This window comes from Denticeps clupeoides, chromosome 2 (genome assembly GCF_900700375.1).
Source record: "Denticeps clupeoides chromosome 2, fDenClu1.1, whole genome shotgun sequence".
NCBI classification, from domain to species: domain Eukaryota; kingdom Metazoa; phylum Chordata; class Actinopteri; order Clupeiformes; family Denticipitidae; genus Denticeps; species Denticeps clupeoides.
In genome coordinates this window covers 17505091-17522666 of record NC_041708.1, presented here as the reverse complement: position 1 = coordinate 17522666, position 17576 = coordinate 17505091, and the positions used below count along the sequence as shown (strand labels likewise).

At 41.3% G+C, this 17576-nt stretch overlaps 2 protein-coding genes across 3 annotated transcripts; both read left to right on the top strand.

The window, feature by feature from the left end:
* The first annotated feature begins 752 nt into the window (after positions 1 to 752).
* On the top strand, positions 753 to 4590 carry tlcd5a (TLC domain containing 5a). Of its 2 annotated transcripts, none has more exons than XM_028966596.1 (3): positions 753 to 927; positions 1647 to 1843; positions 2723 to 4590. In XM_028966596.1, the coding sequence occupies exons 2-3, from the start codon at positions 1651 to 1653 to the stop codon at positions 3256 to 3258; spliced, it is 729 nt and encodes a 242-aa protein (XP_028822429.1). In that variant the 5' UTR covers positions 753 to 927; positions 1647 to 1650; the 3' UTR covers positions 3259 to 4590. The 2 variants fall into 2 exon arrangements, with proteins under 2 accessions (XP_028822429.1, XP_028822428.1); XM_028966595.1 differs by having other exon boundaries at positions 1644 to 1843.
* Positions 4591 to 5684: 1094 nt separating this feature from the next.
* Positions 5685 to 15752, top strand: LOC114775775 (CD166 antigen homolog). The gene is made up of 15 exons (XM_028966594.1): positions 5685 to 5750; positions 9016 to 9122; positions 9861 to 10074; positions 10152 to 10216; positions 10322 to 10409; positions 10494 to 10652; positions 11369 to 11493; positions 11584 to 11710; positions 11797 to 11909; positions 13355 to 13481; positions 13945 to 14066; positions 14824 to 14956; positions 15037 to 15072; positions 15217 to 15328; positions 15414 to 15752. Exons 1-15 carry the CDS (start codon positions 5696 to 5698, stop codon positions 15493 to 15495), a joined length of 1665 nt encoding a protein of 554 aa, XP_028822427.1. The 5' UTR covers positions 5685 to 5695; the 3' UTR covers positions 15496 to 15752.
* The last annotated feature ends 1824 nt before the right edge of the window (positions 15753 to 17576 follow it).

Genomic DNA, 17576 nt, shown 5'->3' with positions numbered 1-17576 from the left:
TCACGCCAAAGGCTGTGACTACTTGTGTAATACTAAATAAATTTGCCAATTTGTCATGTAAACATTTTTCATGTTGACATTATGGGGTGTTGTGTGTAGAATTCTGAGAAAAATAAATTGAATCAATTTTGGAATAAGACAGTAACGTGGAAAAAGTGATGCGCTGTTAATGTTTTCCAGATGCACTATGTTGAATGGACAACATGCACATCCAGTACTAACCATATACAGTAACAGTCCACAATTAAAACTGCAGTTTTTTTTTTTTTTTCCGTTTTTTTATATTTGTGTTTGTTAGGCTTATGACATGGATGCAAATTCCATCCTAACACTCCCTGTTTAAAGATGCAGACAGAAAGTGAAGGATGATGCATCTTCTGTCTGTCACTTTTTCATTCATTTTAATAACATTTTTAAAGTGCAGATCAGGAGCACCCAGAGGAAATGTTGAAATGAACACAGCTTTTGTGGTCTTAAAAAATTAATCAGTTCTGAAAAAAACGTGAGAAAGTGCCTTTGGTTGCATGCCATTGGATGTAAATTGGTATACTAATGCTGTTATACTCTCAAGTCTATTCAAGTAAAAATTGCTAATATCATTATTGCAACGGAATGCATTGTGTGAGAATTAACATGTGAGAGAGTTGCGGTGAGCTCCTTTGACAGATTTATCCTGTAGTGAGTCTCCTGTAAGACGTGCAGTGCGCTCAACCTGCCGCTAAGTGGCAGCACTCAAAAACATTTCCCCCTTACAGTCGCTGTCTTGGAGACGAAGAGGCATCTGCACCTTGGCGTACCCTGTCTGTGGAGTAAAGTGCGAGCAGTCTGGAGACGTGTGTGTATCCGGCGCGGAGGGCTCTAATAAAATGATGAAGGACTGCGGGGATCCGGGGCAACGAATATTGGCTCCACAGACGTAAGCCTGTGGTGAGTAAAAAAAAAAAACGTGTTTTATTGTTATGGTCGACTGTGGCGATACCCGGATGGTTTTTTTAAAAAAAAAAAAAACGAGAATGCGCTGACACTCTCGCCACTCTAGCTCCCTACGCCCAGGTCAGACATCACTTTTCCCCCTGTCCCGACATCCATCAGCCTCCGTCTGTTGCCCTTCATCCCTGCTGCTGGCCCTCCTCGCCACGCCCAGCACTTTACAGTGAAGGCCAGTTTAAAGGGATCGGGACGATCGGAACATGTTTGTTCTTCCCGAACGATCCCATCCCGGCAGCTTCCAAGTGCACGCAGGATACCAGATCTATGGTATCAGGTCAGATCTGTGACTGAACCACGTGACCTTATGGACATGAACAGTGGACCATTTTAATAAAATATAAAAAAAACACATATTTACTAGTAAGTGGCATTTGGCAAATGGAGACAATGGAAACTGTTTACCAGTCGTGTTCCAGAATTGTAACACAGGTCCGAGATCCATGACAACACTGTGAAACATATATAAATTTTATATATGACCCAGTTACTTTTGAACTGGTTTTGACACTCCACCCATTTCCCAATCCACCGTGTCCTTCAGCTACGCCCAGGCTGGTCCCGACATTGCAGTCTGCAGTTGCGTAGGAGCGGAGCACACAGGGCCTTGTTAACTTCTCATTCCTCCTTCTTCTTTTTTTTTCGTCTGGACGTAGCAGAGCAATGTTGCTGGCGGTTTCCACTGGCATCTGCCTCGCCGGCTGGGTAAGTCTGTACGCACTCCTCTGCCACGCCAACAGTTCCCATGGCTACGAGTGGAACTGTCGTCTGGTTACCCTGTTCCATGGAATTCTAGCCGTCTGCATCACTGCCTACATTGGATATGTAGATGGTCCCTGGCCATTTACACACCCAGGTAAGATAACTCATTTATTCCTGATCTGCTACCCCGAAAGAATTAAGGCTGATCTTAACAAAGTCATCTTACATTTATGGTATTTGGCAGACGCCCTTTTCCACAGTGACGTACAACGTGCTTTCATGTTACCATCAATGAAGTAATCAGTTCTGGTCCATTAGGCCTCCAACCATGAATACAATCATTTCATTCACTCGGTTGTCGTTTTTCTTGCATAAGTCAGACTATGAGAGTTAGTCTAAATATTTTCTAAAGAGGAAGGTCTTAAGATGCCGTTTGAAAATACTCAGCGACCGTGCTGTTCTGACCTTGAGGGGAGATTCATTCCACCACCTAGATGTCAACACAGAGAAAGGTCTAGATGAGCGTCTTCCTCATGCCTTCAGAGGTGGAGGGACCAGGCGAGCAGTACTGGAGGCTCGGAGAATACGAGGTGCAGTGTGAGGTGTAATAAGAGCTGTGAGGTAGGATGGTGCTACTCCATGTTTGGCTTTGTAGGCCAGAATCAGTATTTTGAGCCTTATGCATGCAGCTACTGGGAGCCAGTGGAGGGAACATAGCAGAGGGGTGGTGTGGGAGAATTTGGGAAGGTCATGCTGCTGCATTCTGTATTAGTTGTAGAGGCCGGATGGCATTCAGAGGTAGGCCAGCTAGAAAGGAGTCACAGTAATCCAGTCGTGAGACTACTAGAGACTGAACAAGTATCTGGATGAGGGCGGATTCATCTGATATTGTAGAAAAGTCTTCAAAATTGTCTTCAAGTATCTACAGAAAATGGTTTTATTTTGTTACTGAATGAAAGAAAATGTCATGCAGAAAATAAAAATTATTTTATCCCCATTTCTCATTATGTTCTGATTTGTTATCTTTTTTTAGGTACAAGGAACACCCCGCTCCAGATCACCGCCTTGGTCATCAGCTTGGGCTACTTCCTGTTCGACATGGCGTGGTGCGTGTACTTCCGCACCGAGGGGCTGGTCATGCTGGCCCACCACACGGTGAGCATGCTGGGAATCCTGCTGACCCTGAGCCTGGAGGAATCCGGCATTGAGTCCTGCGCGGTGCTTTTTGGCAGCGAGGTCACCAACCCCCTGCTGCAGGCGCGCTGGTTCCTGCGGCAGACTGGCCGCTACGACAGCCGCCTTGGGGACCTGGTGGACGTCCTCTTCGTGCTGCTCTTTGTCACCATGCGGATCGTTGTTGGGGGCAACATGCTGTACTGTGAGCTGATTTCTCCACGGCCTAAGTTTGTTATAAAGTGTGGGGGTGTGGCTATGTACCTGCTCTCCTGGGTTTTCATGGTGGACATTGGCCGGTTTGCCATCCGGAAAAGTCGAGCAAAGTATAAGCACTGGATGTCCTGCCGCCACAGAGGGGACGAAGCCTGCCTTCAAAATGGAAAAGCTGATTAATGTGTTCAGAGAATGATGGTTTTCAAACGAATGTGTGTGAGAGCATTATGAAAGGGATTCAAGAATAAGGCAAGCACTCCAGTGGTAAGTGAGGCAAAGTTCATCGTTAGGAAATGAAATAGTTTTCTACATTCTGCCAATGTGAATTTTTCTGCCCTGACAAACCCAAGAAATTGCACTGAACTGAAAACTGCATTTTGCTTTTTAGAATCTTTTGAATATAAACAGGAACTATGAAGATTGGCACACTTTTGGACATAATTAATAGTATTTGAAATTAAACCCAATGTAAAAGAGAATACATGACTATTTGTATATCAGGAGCAGGATTGAACATGATCACAGTTATACAGATCTGGCTGAGCAACAACAACAACAGTAATTCCTTATTTAGCCCAAAACATAATGCATACAATGGGCTTTGTATACCCCATGGTATAGCAAATTATTTGCAAGGGTTTAATAATTGGCAGAGTTTCTGGACAAAAACCTGATCTTTTTGGAAGTGATTGTGTCCAATTATTACTTAGACTGACCAGATATGATGGTTGAAATGGAAAATGTTTAACATGGTCTCTAGTGTTCTGTCACTAATCATAGTATTTATTATCTGTGATCTCACACATTTCCCTTGCAAGTGAAACAGGTGTCATATAACATTCATCAGTTTAAATCAGAATTAATTCTTCAAATGATCTGTCGTCAAAGCATCAGACAGGATCAATAATAATGAATGAATCAGCAGCATTGATGGAGAGGCAGATGAGGGTTTGTTGGTTTCATCCTTTCTGAACTACTCTGTGTACCGTGGCCTTAGTCTGCATCATGTAAAGACGCTCAGTTTTTACTAAAGTGCTTTATTCTATTCTATTCTGTTCTGTTCAGGTGTGTCAAAAGATATGCTTCAGTTGTTATTTCCAAACATTCCAAACCAGCAATTTATTCCTGTAATATACAATGACCAATTAAGTTATATTAAATAATGACCAATTAACTAATGCTTTTTTAAGAAATAAGCTCTTTAAATAAACAGTGAAAAGATGTTTTTACAATGTACGTTTTTAAAGGTTTTTTCCTACAACATTCAACATTTTGAGATGCATTAGTATGTATATGTAATCTAGAGCTTTAATGAAATGAATTAAATGACTGCCACTGGAAACCAGGCCACAGCATATGCTGCCACTCTCATGAAATGATATTTCTTTTGGAAGGAAGTTGACATCAACTGTAATTTGAGAATGTCCATAATGTATGTATGTGTGTGTTTTGTGGATTGCATTAATTTGCTGAACTTATACAACATCAGTACATTAAAAGCAGTTTACATGGGTTTTCTAGTGGATGATTTATATGTTGTGATAATGTCTCTCTTAGGGGTGTGTATTGCCAAAGCTCTCACGATACAATACGTGTCACGATACAATTGTCATGCTATGATTATATCACAATATATTGTGATACTTTACATATTCTTCAGTTCATTGAAAATGTAAAAACAGACCTGAAATACAAGATGCTGTTATCGGTCTATCATGTTTTGCAATTGTCAGGCAGTTATTCAAAGTACCCAGCTGTACAGCGCCATCTACAGGAGTGGAGGTCTCATCTCTGCTTACCTCACTAAGGAAAACGCTCAACAGCACCACCCGGTGGACTAAATTTGTGTACAAAAATATCGATATTTGATGTCCCTGTTTACAATACAATATCACCACGTAAAATATCGCGATATATTGCTATCTATATTTATTTCTCTTGTTGCATATTGTTTGCACCAGCCAGTAGATTCTGTAGATGACCATTATCAGACACCACTTTAAACGTGGAAACTCGTGCGTTATATTTGCTGGAGTTACAGGACTTCTTTGCAACAGCAGCAATATGGAGCCACGTCTAAGCATCCCACACTCGTCCCACACTTTCACGAATTTAAATATACATTAAAGTCAGCTTTAGCCTGTTTATCAATGGTAAACTCTCCAAAGAAGCCCAACTTTTAAAAAAACGGTACCTTCGTCGTTTGGAATAGCCACCCTGGAAAGTACGTAAATGCAAAAAAAACTCCTCACACTACAGCGAGTCAGCTCCATTTCCATTAGAAGTGAAAGGGAGACGCCCAAGTGGACGCCTGCCATCACCAGCCTGTTGCTTAGTACTTGAACCGGGCTGAAGATGTAAAAGCTCTTTGTCCTCTTTTTTAAATTCCAGTGTACGGGCAGAAGTAACCTACAAAAAATGATCATGTAGAACTACGGCCGCCAGTACAGCAACGTTTCATCCGATGCAATACGGCACAGCGTTTCTGTAGTAAAGGACCGTTTTCATAGTGCGCGCCCCCGCGACGGGGGCGGGGCCAGCGCGCTCCCGCCGCCGCAGGTGAGGAAGGGAGCGCGCCGCACCTCCCCTCAGTCGGGAGTGAGCGAGAGGCGGGACGATGCGCGCCGCCGTGTCCTGCGTGGGGCTCCTGGTGTCCCTGCTGCTGCGCCCAGGTATGGTGACCGTCACTATTTACTGCTTACTTCTGCACTGCTAAATCTCTACTTTTACTGTACTTCTACTCCGTTTACTCTTTCCCTGTACTGTACTTGCAGGGGCATGCAGTTGTAACTGATTTATTACAATTAATTCGTAAAAATACCAGCAGCCTTTGTTGCATTTACAGCATTTATCAGACGCCCTTATACAGAGCGACTTACAATCAGTAGTTACAGGGACAGTCTCCCTGGAGCAACTTAGGGTTAAGTGTCTTGCTCAGGGACACAATGGTAGTAACCTGGGTCTTCTGGTTCACTACCACCCTATAATACAACAAGAAACAGTTCATTTGTACCTTCAATTTTGAACAGTTGGAAACGGACTCTCTCTCTCTCACTCCGCTACCAAGAAACGAATGACATCATCTTAATCAGTGTTCACACCGAATAGAATTCAGAATGAAGTAGCAGCAGGCGACCTGTATTGTAATGCACAGCCTGGCCCACCACTGCTCCTTTGTTATGCAGTGAGACCCCCGCCTGCCTTTTTTTACATGCGCATCAGTAGCCACTCCACCCTCCCCATGAGCTGAGCTGCTCCTGCGTCCTGAATCCCACTTTTTCATTCAATGATAATTTGGATATTTTTACGTGCCAGCAAGTGAAATCTGTTCTTAACCGGCTGCCAGAATTAAGTCATTAGTCAAGTCAAGTCAGCTTTATTGTCAATTCTGCCACATGTACAGGACATGCAGAGAATTGAAATTACGTTACTCTCTGACCCATACAAGTAACATTAAATACAAAAACAGTAACAGTAACATTGAATACAAAGTATAAATACAATTTAGACGTATTTTTGCTAGTTGAAAGGGGCAGTGGTTGGCCTAGCGGGTAAGGAAACAGACCTGTATTCGTAAGGTTGCCATATCAAATAACGACCCGCCATGGTTCCCCTGAGCAAGGTACCGTACCCACACACTGCTCCCCGGGTTCCTGTCATGGCTACCCACTGCTCACCAAGGTTGTTAAATTAAAAGCAGAAGACACATTTCACTGGGTGCTGTGGTGTAATCACTTTCACTTCGCTTTCACATCCTACACTTCACACATTTGGTCTGATTGCATCCGGCCACCGTAAATAAAGTGTATGACGGTCTCAGTTTGGTACAAGCACAGTTTGAAAAGTGGCAGATGGTTTGAAAATGTGCTTGTTTAATCTCGAGACCCTTTGTTTGGTACAGCTGCCCTACTTTTTATGGTATGGTTACCTTTTTATGGTATGGTTACTCCCAATGAGTTTTTTTTTTGGCCCTTCTGCTAATGGTCATATGCTAATGCCATTTATCAGATGCCCTTATCCGCAGCAACTTACAGGTCGTAGATACATGGACAGTCCCCATGGAGACACTCACAGTTCAGTGTCTTGCTCAGGACACAGTGGCAGTAAGTGGGATTTGAACCTGTGACTCTGTGGTCTTCAGATCTTCTCAAGCAAAATAGACAGATGATCAAAACAGATGGTCATTTTTCACCGTGAACATATTTAGTCTTTAACACGACAGTCATGTAAAATGGTAAATCTGCATCACATTCACTATGGATTGAATACAGATGTGCTTTTTTAATCACAGAAGCAGGGTAACTATAGTTAACTATAGCAACCTCATCTACTCCTCTATGTTGTCTTTATCCCCAGCAAGTGGAACTGGTTGGCGCAGATTTCCATCTTTACTTTCCCTGGATTTTCAGGCATTAACCAATTCCTGGATAAATTCCCACAACTGTCCTGCTCCCGCAGCTTTTAATTTAAAGGGGGAGAGGTGGGGTGTTGGTCATGCGGTCCAGAGCCTGTTGCTTCACACCCTTGGGTCTTTTGCATCTACAGATAATTGTTGTCTATTGTCCTCCTGGACACCTTTGACTCTTTGCTGATACTCTCTCCTCAGTGCATCCCTCATTGATACATTTCTAATCCTCTTCGGGGATTTTAATCTTCCATAAGTCAAACACCAGCACTTTTTTCTTCTTTCTCTATTTAACAAATAACAATTGGTTATGGATTATTAACAATTTTTCATATTAATCGATTATTCCTCTCCTACTACGAACCTCATAAATGACCCACTTTGCATCTCTAACCACTTGTCAGTCTATCGATACCACTTTGTCTCCTCCCTTGAAAAATAAATCGTTAAGGCTTTAACAGTGTTACTACTACTTATCGATTTGGTAATTTAATGATACTAATGTCGGTAATTTTTATTGTGTTTGTTAAATTAAAAAAAAAAAGAAATTGAGAACAGAAATAACAACAATTTGTTATTTAAATGTAAAATAATTATCTATATCTTAGCCAACACCAATGTTTAAGCAAATATCTAAAACAAACAAAATCAATGATTGTAAAACAAATAAATAAACACAATTTTACAACAGTTTAAAGGAACATAGTTGGAACATGCAGGTAGGCTGCAAAACAACTAGCAGCCTTGTTCACCTGATCTGAACCCCATTGAGAACTGTGGTCCATCATCAAATGTGAGATTTACAAGGAGGGAAAACAGTACACCTCTCTGAACAGTGTCTGGGAGGCTGTGGTTGCTGCTGCACGCAATGTTGATGGTGAACAGATCAAAACACCGACAGAATCCATGGATGGCAGGCTTTTGAGTGTCCTTGCAAAGAAAGGTGGCTATATTGGTCGCTGATTTGTTTTTGTTTTGTTTTTGAATGTCAGAAATGTACATTTGTGAATGTGGAGATGTTATTGGTTTCACTGGTAAAAAGAAATAATTGAAATGGGTATATATTTGTTTTTTGTTAAGTTGCCTAATAATTATGCACAGTAATAGTCACCTGCACACACAGATATCCCCCTAAAATAGCTAAAAATAAAAACACTAAAAACTACTTCCAAAAACATTCAGCTTTGATATTAATGAGTTTTTTGGGTTCATTGAGAACATGGTTGTTGTTCAATAATAAAATTATTCCTCAAAAATTCCAATTTCCTAATAATTCTGCACTCTCTGTATAGACTTATATGCTGATGAGATCACAACAAAATGTGTTGAACACACTGATCAGATCACCCTTGACTTGCTGTTGTGTGAGCAGTGGTCAGCAATGAAAGGCAACCGGGGAGCAGTGTGTGGGGATGGTGCTTTGCTCAGGGCTGCTTCCTTAGCCGCTAGGCCACCACTGCATTTGCTAGCTAGCATTTGCTAAAACAACAGTAAAACATACATTACTGATTTATAAAGGTTCTTAATTTCAGCATGGGCTTTGGAAACACTGGTTGCTCATTATGGAGATATCATCAAGATCCCATGCAACAGAGGAGCTCCAAAACCAGCAAACCTCATCTTCACCAAGTGGAAATATGTAAGGAAGTTTTCAAACACACCTAATCTTTGCCTTCTGATAATAGATGTGCTGCTCGGACTAAGAATTGGGTGGTTTGTGTACAATTTGGGGAAATTAACTGGGGACATTTATGATAAAAATGTTGATTTAATTTCAGTTCAAGCCTCATTGAGATTACACACTTTTAAATTCCCGAAGCTTAAAATATTAATAAAACATAGAACAGTCATTGATATTTTAAAGTTAAATGAGGGAGAGAATAATAATTGAATAGATCTGTCTGCACATTCAAACCGGCAACCTTCTGATTATGGGACCACTTCCTTAACCACTAGGCCACCACTGCCCCAACAAGTCATACTAACTGAAGAAAGCCATCACAATACTATTGAAATCTAGTACAATTATTAGCTATATTTGTTTTAGCCTATAAGGAAAAGTTGGACTAAATAAAAACATCATCTGGAATAAAAAGTTTTATCCTCAATTAGTGTTTTATAGAAAAAAGACAGAAGCACTTTCTGTGCTGTAATAGCTGTGCAGTCTCACAGTTCACAGTTAAGACAGCCTCAAACCTATGCTCTTGTCCAAAAACATACAACATTTATACTGTTAAGAGTCAGTGTAAGGTGTATTAAGAGGCAAAATTTTATAATTAAATGGTGTCCAGTTCCTGGGGAGATTATATGGGATAATATTATGGTGGTTACCCAAAATACGGATATTCTTGCAACACATTCTTGTCTCATCTGCCAGGACAAAAGTGGAGGAAACACTGGAGACTTGGTAAAAATTAAGGATTCAAACATCACTGTTATGGCTACAGATGAGTACCAGGGTCGTGTGAGCATTGCTCCGGACTTCAGCCTTCTGATCTCTTCTGCGGCTCTGGGTGACCAGAGGAAATTCACCTGCATGAGGGCCTCTGCAGATGATATATTTGAGTACCCGGTTCATGTACAAGTCCTCAGTAAGTAGGGATACAGTGGCAGAGCTATACTTTCAGCTCAGAGCACCAGACCTAAACACAGATTCTGTCTACTCCAGAGCCACCTTCTGTAGTGGAAATCCTTTATTGGCCCACTCGGCTGGACACAGGCAAACTGACTCAGGTAAATTCTGATTATTGTGACCAACCCTCTTCTCTAAGTAGTGTGTGATCATCATGCTACAGCTCATGGTGTCAACATTCTCTTATTTGTGGTGTCTTTGTCTAGGTTGGGGAATGTAGTGCCAAAGAAGCCAATCCTGCTGCCAACATCACATGGTATAAAAACGACCAGGTCCTGGTTGCTGATGGGAAAGGTTTGTTTTGTCAGTGAAGTGTGTTAACTGGAAACTGTGGAAGCCTCACATGCCTCACTCACATCTTGTGCATGTGTGTTGCAGAGGTCATCATCATCACGTCTGTAAATAAGCACCACGAGACAGGCCTCTCCTCAACTTCATCTATTCTTCGGTATTCTGCCAGCAAGAGGGATGTGGATGCTAATTTCACCTGCAGGGCCTCCAATCTGACATCTGCTCCTGTCAGCTTCCTCATTACCTGTGAGTCCTTCTGCTCAGGGAGAAAGAGCTAGCTTTATTCCCAGAAAATGTGGATTGTTTTTTGTGCATTTCTGAATACATAAGCTTTAGTGTAATATCAACAGTCAAAATATAAGTATATGGGTCACAAAGTTTTCCCCATTCTTTGGGTGACCAAAGACACTTGGCAAAACTAACAAGTAACAGCAACCCCATTTAACACCAAATGTTACATTGGTGATGCTTCTTGAAATACAGTAGAGGAAATAATTATTTGACCCCTCGCTGATTTTGTAAGTTTGTCGAATGACAAAGAAATGAAAAGTCTCAGAACAGTATCATTTTAATGGTAGGTTTATTTTAACAGTAACAGATTGAAAAAATAACTTTAAATAAAAGATAGAAACTGATTTGCATTTCATTGAGTGAAATAAGTTTTTGAACCCTATGAGGGCTGATGCAAGCAGATAGTCATATGATGTTGTAACCATCCAGCTAAGTGGAATGATGTCACATCATTCCTGACCAGTAAATGTTGGATTTTGGAATACGAGAAAATGTTTTTTATTCTGAATCTGAATATTAGATCGGTTTATCCCTCAGGGAAAACTACCAAAAATCTAGATTTATAACATATTCTGTATTAGTTCTTATTATATGATTTTTTATACAGCATTAAAGGGGAATCTAAGATTCGATTATTGTGTCTGTGAGGTCAACTTCTCTTCTCCTCTCAGACCCCCCTCAAAAGGTGACGCTGCATGTGACACCATCAGGCCCTTTAAAAGAGGGAGACAATGTGACCCTGAGGTGCAGTGCTGATGGAAACCCTCCACCTTCCAGATACATCATCCACCTCAAAGTAAGTGGAGTCTCGCAAGAACTAATCACAGAGGGTTCATTGGTTCTACGCTAGTTAACACTGTGTGTGTGTGTGTGTGTGTGTGTTTAGAACCAGGAAGTCATGGTGGAGGACAGCTACACCCTGACCATGGTGAAGCGTTCTCACTCAGGAGAGTACCACTGCTCTCCAGCAGACAACAGCAGCTTGCTGGACTCCCAGACCCTTGAAGTTCTTTGTGAGATACTGTCAGTCATTTTAAAAAGCACACAGTCGCTGTCACCCAAATGACTGACAAAAAGACTACTGGTTTTTACCTTTCAGACCTGGACATTAGCCTGAATCCCTCAGGGAGGGTTGATCGCACCACAGGGTCGAGCCTGGCTGTCCTACTCCAGACCAATGCCTCTGGAGAGCCCACTGTGTCCTGGACTAAGGTACAAAAAAGCAAGAAAAAGTCTTTTTAGTACTAGTTTTCATGTACATTCTCTTCCCTGTTTTCCTGCTTTCGACTTTGTCTCGTCTATTGTCCCTTGAGAGACTCTCCCATCCCTGCTCTCTGATGTAAGGAAATCATTGAATCATGATCAACTGGTCTCTTAGCGCGATTGACACCATCTTTTTGAATAGAAATCAAGGTGTCCTTCTGGAACAGTGCCTTGCAGCTCTTTTCGTGGAGGACATCGAGGACATCTACCTATTCAGAACCATGATAACAGATCTTGTGCTGATGGGATTAGGCATTGTCCTGGTTTATCAAAGATTGAAGAAAAGGGTGACAGCCCCTCAAAACCCCACTGGGCTTGCTGGGATGAATAAAGGAGTGGCAGAGCGGTTGGCGCTCACACTGTGACAATCAACCGCAGACCACAGAAAGTCACAGCTCTGCACAGATGGTTGGCTGGAGACCAGTGTGGACACTAAGCTGGAAATTCGCAGCTTTTCCACATGGATAACCCAAACAAACCACCCTATCAGTTTTGGCCTCCCCTAATCAGCACTGGCCTCTGCCGTTGATGATTCAAAACACCCCCCGGAGGGCGGGGACTGCAAGTCCCACAAACCCTCAGCCCCACCCCATCCAACACCTCCGTCAGCTTCATATCCCCAGCATGGACGGGCGGGTCTGTTGACCTGTGGCAGTGTTGACCAATAGAATCAAAGAATGGAAGCCGTCACTGCAGCTGCCTCTCTTCTGCCTGCATCCCCAGTGCTCCAGTCTCTTGTTCACCGTCTGTCTCCAGCCAACCCAGCATGTCTGCGCGTGCGTCTTCCCGCAGCAACCCTGACATTAACTGCCTGGGCTTGCAAAATCGCATTGTTGCGGTTTGTAAAAACACGTTTATTCAGATCAATTTTGGTTCGATTTTGATATATTGTTCAGCATTAATCCAGAGCAACCACCCCCCCACACATATCTCTCCTCTGTCACCACCATGTGTCCTCTTCACATTTCTGTTTGCCTCCTCATATATGCCTCACCGGCCCTGACATTCTCTTTACTTTCACCGCAAACATGTGCATACTTGCCTACAATATGCCTACAGTCTACTTCTTACATTTTTCAAAATGTGTTTGTTACTGTACTTTTATTTCATTGATATAATTAATTATTAGGTTAATTTAGCCAAATTTGCATCATTGAACGTGTTCAAGACCAATTTCAATCAAACTGCTTTTCTGGGGAAACATAATGCCCAAAGACAGTTCTTTTTTTTTTTTTTATACTTTTGATTTGAAAGCCATTCTTCAGTAAAAGAGGTTGAATCAATGGGTTTTCTACTTTTTAATCAATTATTTCTTACTGTTTGAGTGAAGAATGTGGGACTGGAACATCCCAGATCCTCTGTCACTAGAGTTCCTGTGATTGTTTCTTCCTCAGAACAAAGCCAGACTCACAGCTGAGCCCCAGTTTGATCAGTTGAAGTTCTCGGACTCTGGCCTGTATGAGTGTGAAGTTGCCATTGAAGGACTTATTAGGAGAAGCTCTTTTATTCTGGATGTTCAAGGTATTTGTGACTACATTGCTGCTGATAGTGAAGAAAGTGACTACTCTGTAGATGTGTGTTTGGTGAATGCCTGTAAACAAATGTAATCCCCATCTGAAACTCAGCAATTTTGTTTCATGCAGAAATATGTGAAATTATGCACACTGGTGTATGGCATTTTAATGCACATCTTTGTTCTGTTGCTGCCCACCACATTTCCCAGTGAACCTTCTGACTCCAAGCTTTTTTCTTATGCTTTGTCCCTTCTTTGTGAGCATTGTTAACCCTTCCAGCCAATCAGCAACATGGAGTGCAGTTTATGTTCACTTATGAAATTCCGTAAGGAAATAATCCCAAGTTTAATTAAACCTTTAGTACTCCTGAAATCCATCCTGTTAAAATATCAGTCGCTGTGACTTAATGGGATGCCCCTTAACCAGCTGACTTCCATGCTAGATAGAAAGACTTTGGTTTGTTTCATTAGGTCCTCCAGTGATCCGGAGTGTAGATGAAAACCAGGAGATAGGTGGCAAACACAAGAACCTGAGCTGTGAGGTGGAGGGCTCCCCCAAACCCAGCATTCAGTGGAGTGTCAATGGAACAAAGGTAAAGCCATTTAAAGATAAGAATAATCTTTATTCATCCTGAAGGAAATTATTTTGTCCTAACAACATGCAATAAGAGGAAATAACAATATACAGTACAGTTTTTAAAAAGAAGAACAGGACAATAGTTCTTCACCACACTGCCCCAGCACAGAGCGGCAAAGGACACAACCCTCTATACTACAGAGGGATAGAACATGGTCAGCAGTTTCCTAAACACGTTGAAAGACCTGAGCCGTCTCAGAAGGAAAAACTGTCTCTGCCCTTTCTTGAAGACAGTGTTGGTATTCTTGCTGCATGATTATAGGAGAAACAGGGGAGGAAAAAAATTGCAATGCCTAATTCTTTAGCAAACAGCAACCAAATTAAGAGAACAGCACTGTTAAAGCAATGCAAAATGCAAAACATTACAGTGGTGGCTTAGAGACCAGGAGACGTTTAGAGACCCGGAGACCCATTTTTGGATATTTTTTTGGAGAAGCAGAAGTTTCTCTTTATTCTCTTTATTCTGCTTGGCACTACAGTCATCAAAAAGTCATCTAACTAATACAGGAATACACTGTATTTTATATACATTTAGTGTGCTTTAGGTGCTTAGATGCAAGATCCAAGAATGCATTTTTTTTTTTCAATTCAATTTCTAGTTTATTTTAAATAGTTGGTATACATAGTGACTGCTGTAAATGAACTTAGCCAGTATTACAGTATACTGTAATATACTGTAATGTTTTGGTCTCACCCCTATTCTGCTCTGTCAGGTGGAGGAGATTACGCATGCAGACGGACGGGTCACTCAGACACTGACCCTCATCCCGAAAGAGAACCTAACAGTTACATGCTTTGTAAAAAACCATCTAGGGCAGGAAGCACGGAGTATCGATGTGTCCTCAGGTATTTTCAAAAGAAATGCAACAGGGACATCTGGCTATTTATTCCAGGTGAAGTTCATTGTTTTTTACATTTTATTTCAGTGCTGATCGACGGTGCTGATGGTATGACAAACCAAGGTGAGTTGCTGCTTACCATAAAGTTTTCATCCTACAATCCATGTGCTCTATACAGGTTTATTTCAGCAAGCATCATTATAAAATAGTTGGTGAATATTTGCAGTCACAGTCCACATTCATGCCTGTCTGCACTGCTGTTTTCAGGTCCAAGGGAACATTCTAATGCCCAGAGACAAGCTGTTGGAGCTGTTGTTGGTCTCATTCTGTGTGCTTTAACTCTGGCTGTGATCTACTGGATATACTGGACGAAATCCAGGTTAGTAATGAATAATTCCAGCCAAGGATTGCATTATTCACAATAATAATGATTCCAGATTCATGATGATCTTTTATGGCTTCAGTCAGGGAAGCTGGAGAACAGGAGAAAATGGAACAACAGAAGAGAAAAGGAAGTTGGAGGAAGAGCAGAAAGCCAAGGTGTGAATTTATAGCAGGAACTATGGGTTTTCAGCACCGGTTCCCAAGATGCACTGCGTATGCTCCTTTATGGAGATTTATGTGTGTTATTTGCCCAGTATTGACTGTAGATGTTTTTTAGGGTGTGCTATTAATAGTTATCAATGAATTTGTCTCCAAGATTGTGTAGATGAAATGCTGGTCAATTATAGCGAGTGAGTGGGATTTTGTAAACTTTGAACATTGTTTTTCGTCTTTTTTTTATAATAAAGTGTTCAGAAACATCTATTCTTTTTAATGTGTCTTCTGATAGACCAGAAATTCACGTAAAGCAACATAATGTAGCTTCACACTTTCAATGAGTTTATTATTTTAAAATGTAGTAATTTCCCAAGTTTAAGGCTTCTAACTCAATCAAATCAAATAAGGCTTCATTTTTTGTAGGAGTAGCACCTAAAAACCTTGCTTTGTGGCAGATGACTGGCTGATGTGCAGTTAAGCAGGTTTCTATAAGGCCTCATGAATACCTGCGTGGTATTTATTTGTAATTATTATTTTCTATTTGTATTTATTATTTTCAATTATACAGTGGGTTTGGGAGGGGCATCATATTGCCAGATTTGTTTCTTCCCATTTGAACACAGATATCTACGTATGTGGCCTTATCACAGCAAGAACTAACACAGAGCAACCACCCCCCCACTGTTATATATTGTTTTTATTAGAATGTATGGAAAATAAAATATGAAATAATAAAATATGTGTAACATTCTGGTGTATATGTGCAACATCCCACCGGTCATTACCTGTGTAATGATCATTTCTACAAATTATAATTTCTCCTCTTCAAATTATGACTTTATAACCATTTTAGAGCTCTCACTAAATGTACCAGGGAAGGCTTTCATAGCATCCCATTTATTTCTCCACCATTTCTCCAGCCATGGTTTTAGGTAGAACAACTTAGACAAATGTTCACCTTTATCCACTAAATGAGCTCATTTTAAATTTGATGCCTGCTTCCAAAATAGTTAGCATGGGAGCAGCTAATGGCTGAAACAGCAATAAAGCTTAAAAGGATTCAACTGGGAGAACATCTGGCAAATAATTAAACTAATTGATACCAGGTCTGTAACATGATTAGCTATAGAAAAAGTGTAGTGGGTATGGAAAGTATTCAGACCACCCTTAAATTTCACCCTTTGATATATTGCAGCCATTTGCTAAAATCATGTAAGTTCCTTTTTTTACTCATTAATGTACACATAGCACCCCATATTGAACACATAAATCTTGACATTTTTGCAGATTTAGCAACAAAGAAAAACAGAAATATTGCGTGATCCTAAGTATTTTGACCCTTTGCTGTGACACTCGTAAATGTAACTCAGGTTCTGTCCATTTCTTCTGATCATCCTTGAGATGGTTCTAGACCTTCATTCAATTCCAGCTTTGTTTCATTATACTGATTGGACTTGATTAGGAAAGCCACACCCCTGTCTATATAAGACCTTACAGCTCACAATGTATGACAGAACAAATGAGAATCATGAGGTCAAGGGAACTGCCTGAAGAGCTCAGAAACAGAATTGTGACAAGGCACCGATCTTGCCTTACAAAACGACCAAAACCCTTCCTAGAACTGGCCATCCAGCCCAACTGAGCTATCGTGGGAGAAGAGCCAAAGACCACTGTGACTGAGCTCCAGAGATGCAATCGGGAGATGAGAGAAAGTTGTAGAAAGTTAACCATCACTGTAGCCATCCACCAGTTGGGGCTTTATAACAGAGTGGCCCAATGGAAGCTTCTCCTCAATGCAAGACACTTGAAAGCCTACATCGAGTTTGCTAAAAAAACACCTGAAGGACTCTAAGATGGTGAGAAATACTTTTTGGCCTTAATTCTAAGCAGTATGTGTGGAGAAAACCAGGCACTGCTCATCACCTGTCCAATACAGTCCCAACAGTGAAGCATGGTGGTGGCAGCTGCAGGAACAGGTCAAATGGTTGCAATGGAGGAGAATGCAGACCAAGTACATGGATATCCTGGACGAAAACCTTCTCCGCAGTGCTCAGAACCTCAGACTGGTTTTATCTTCCCTAAGCACC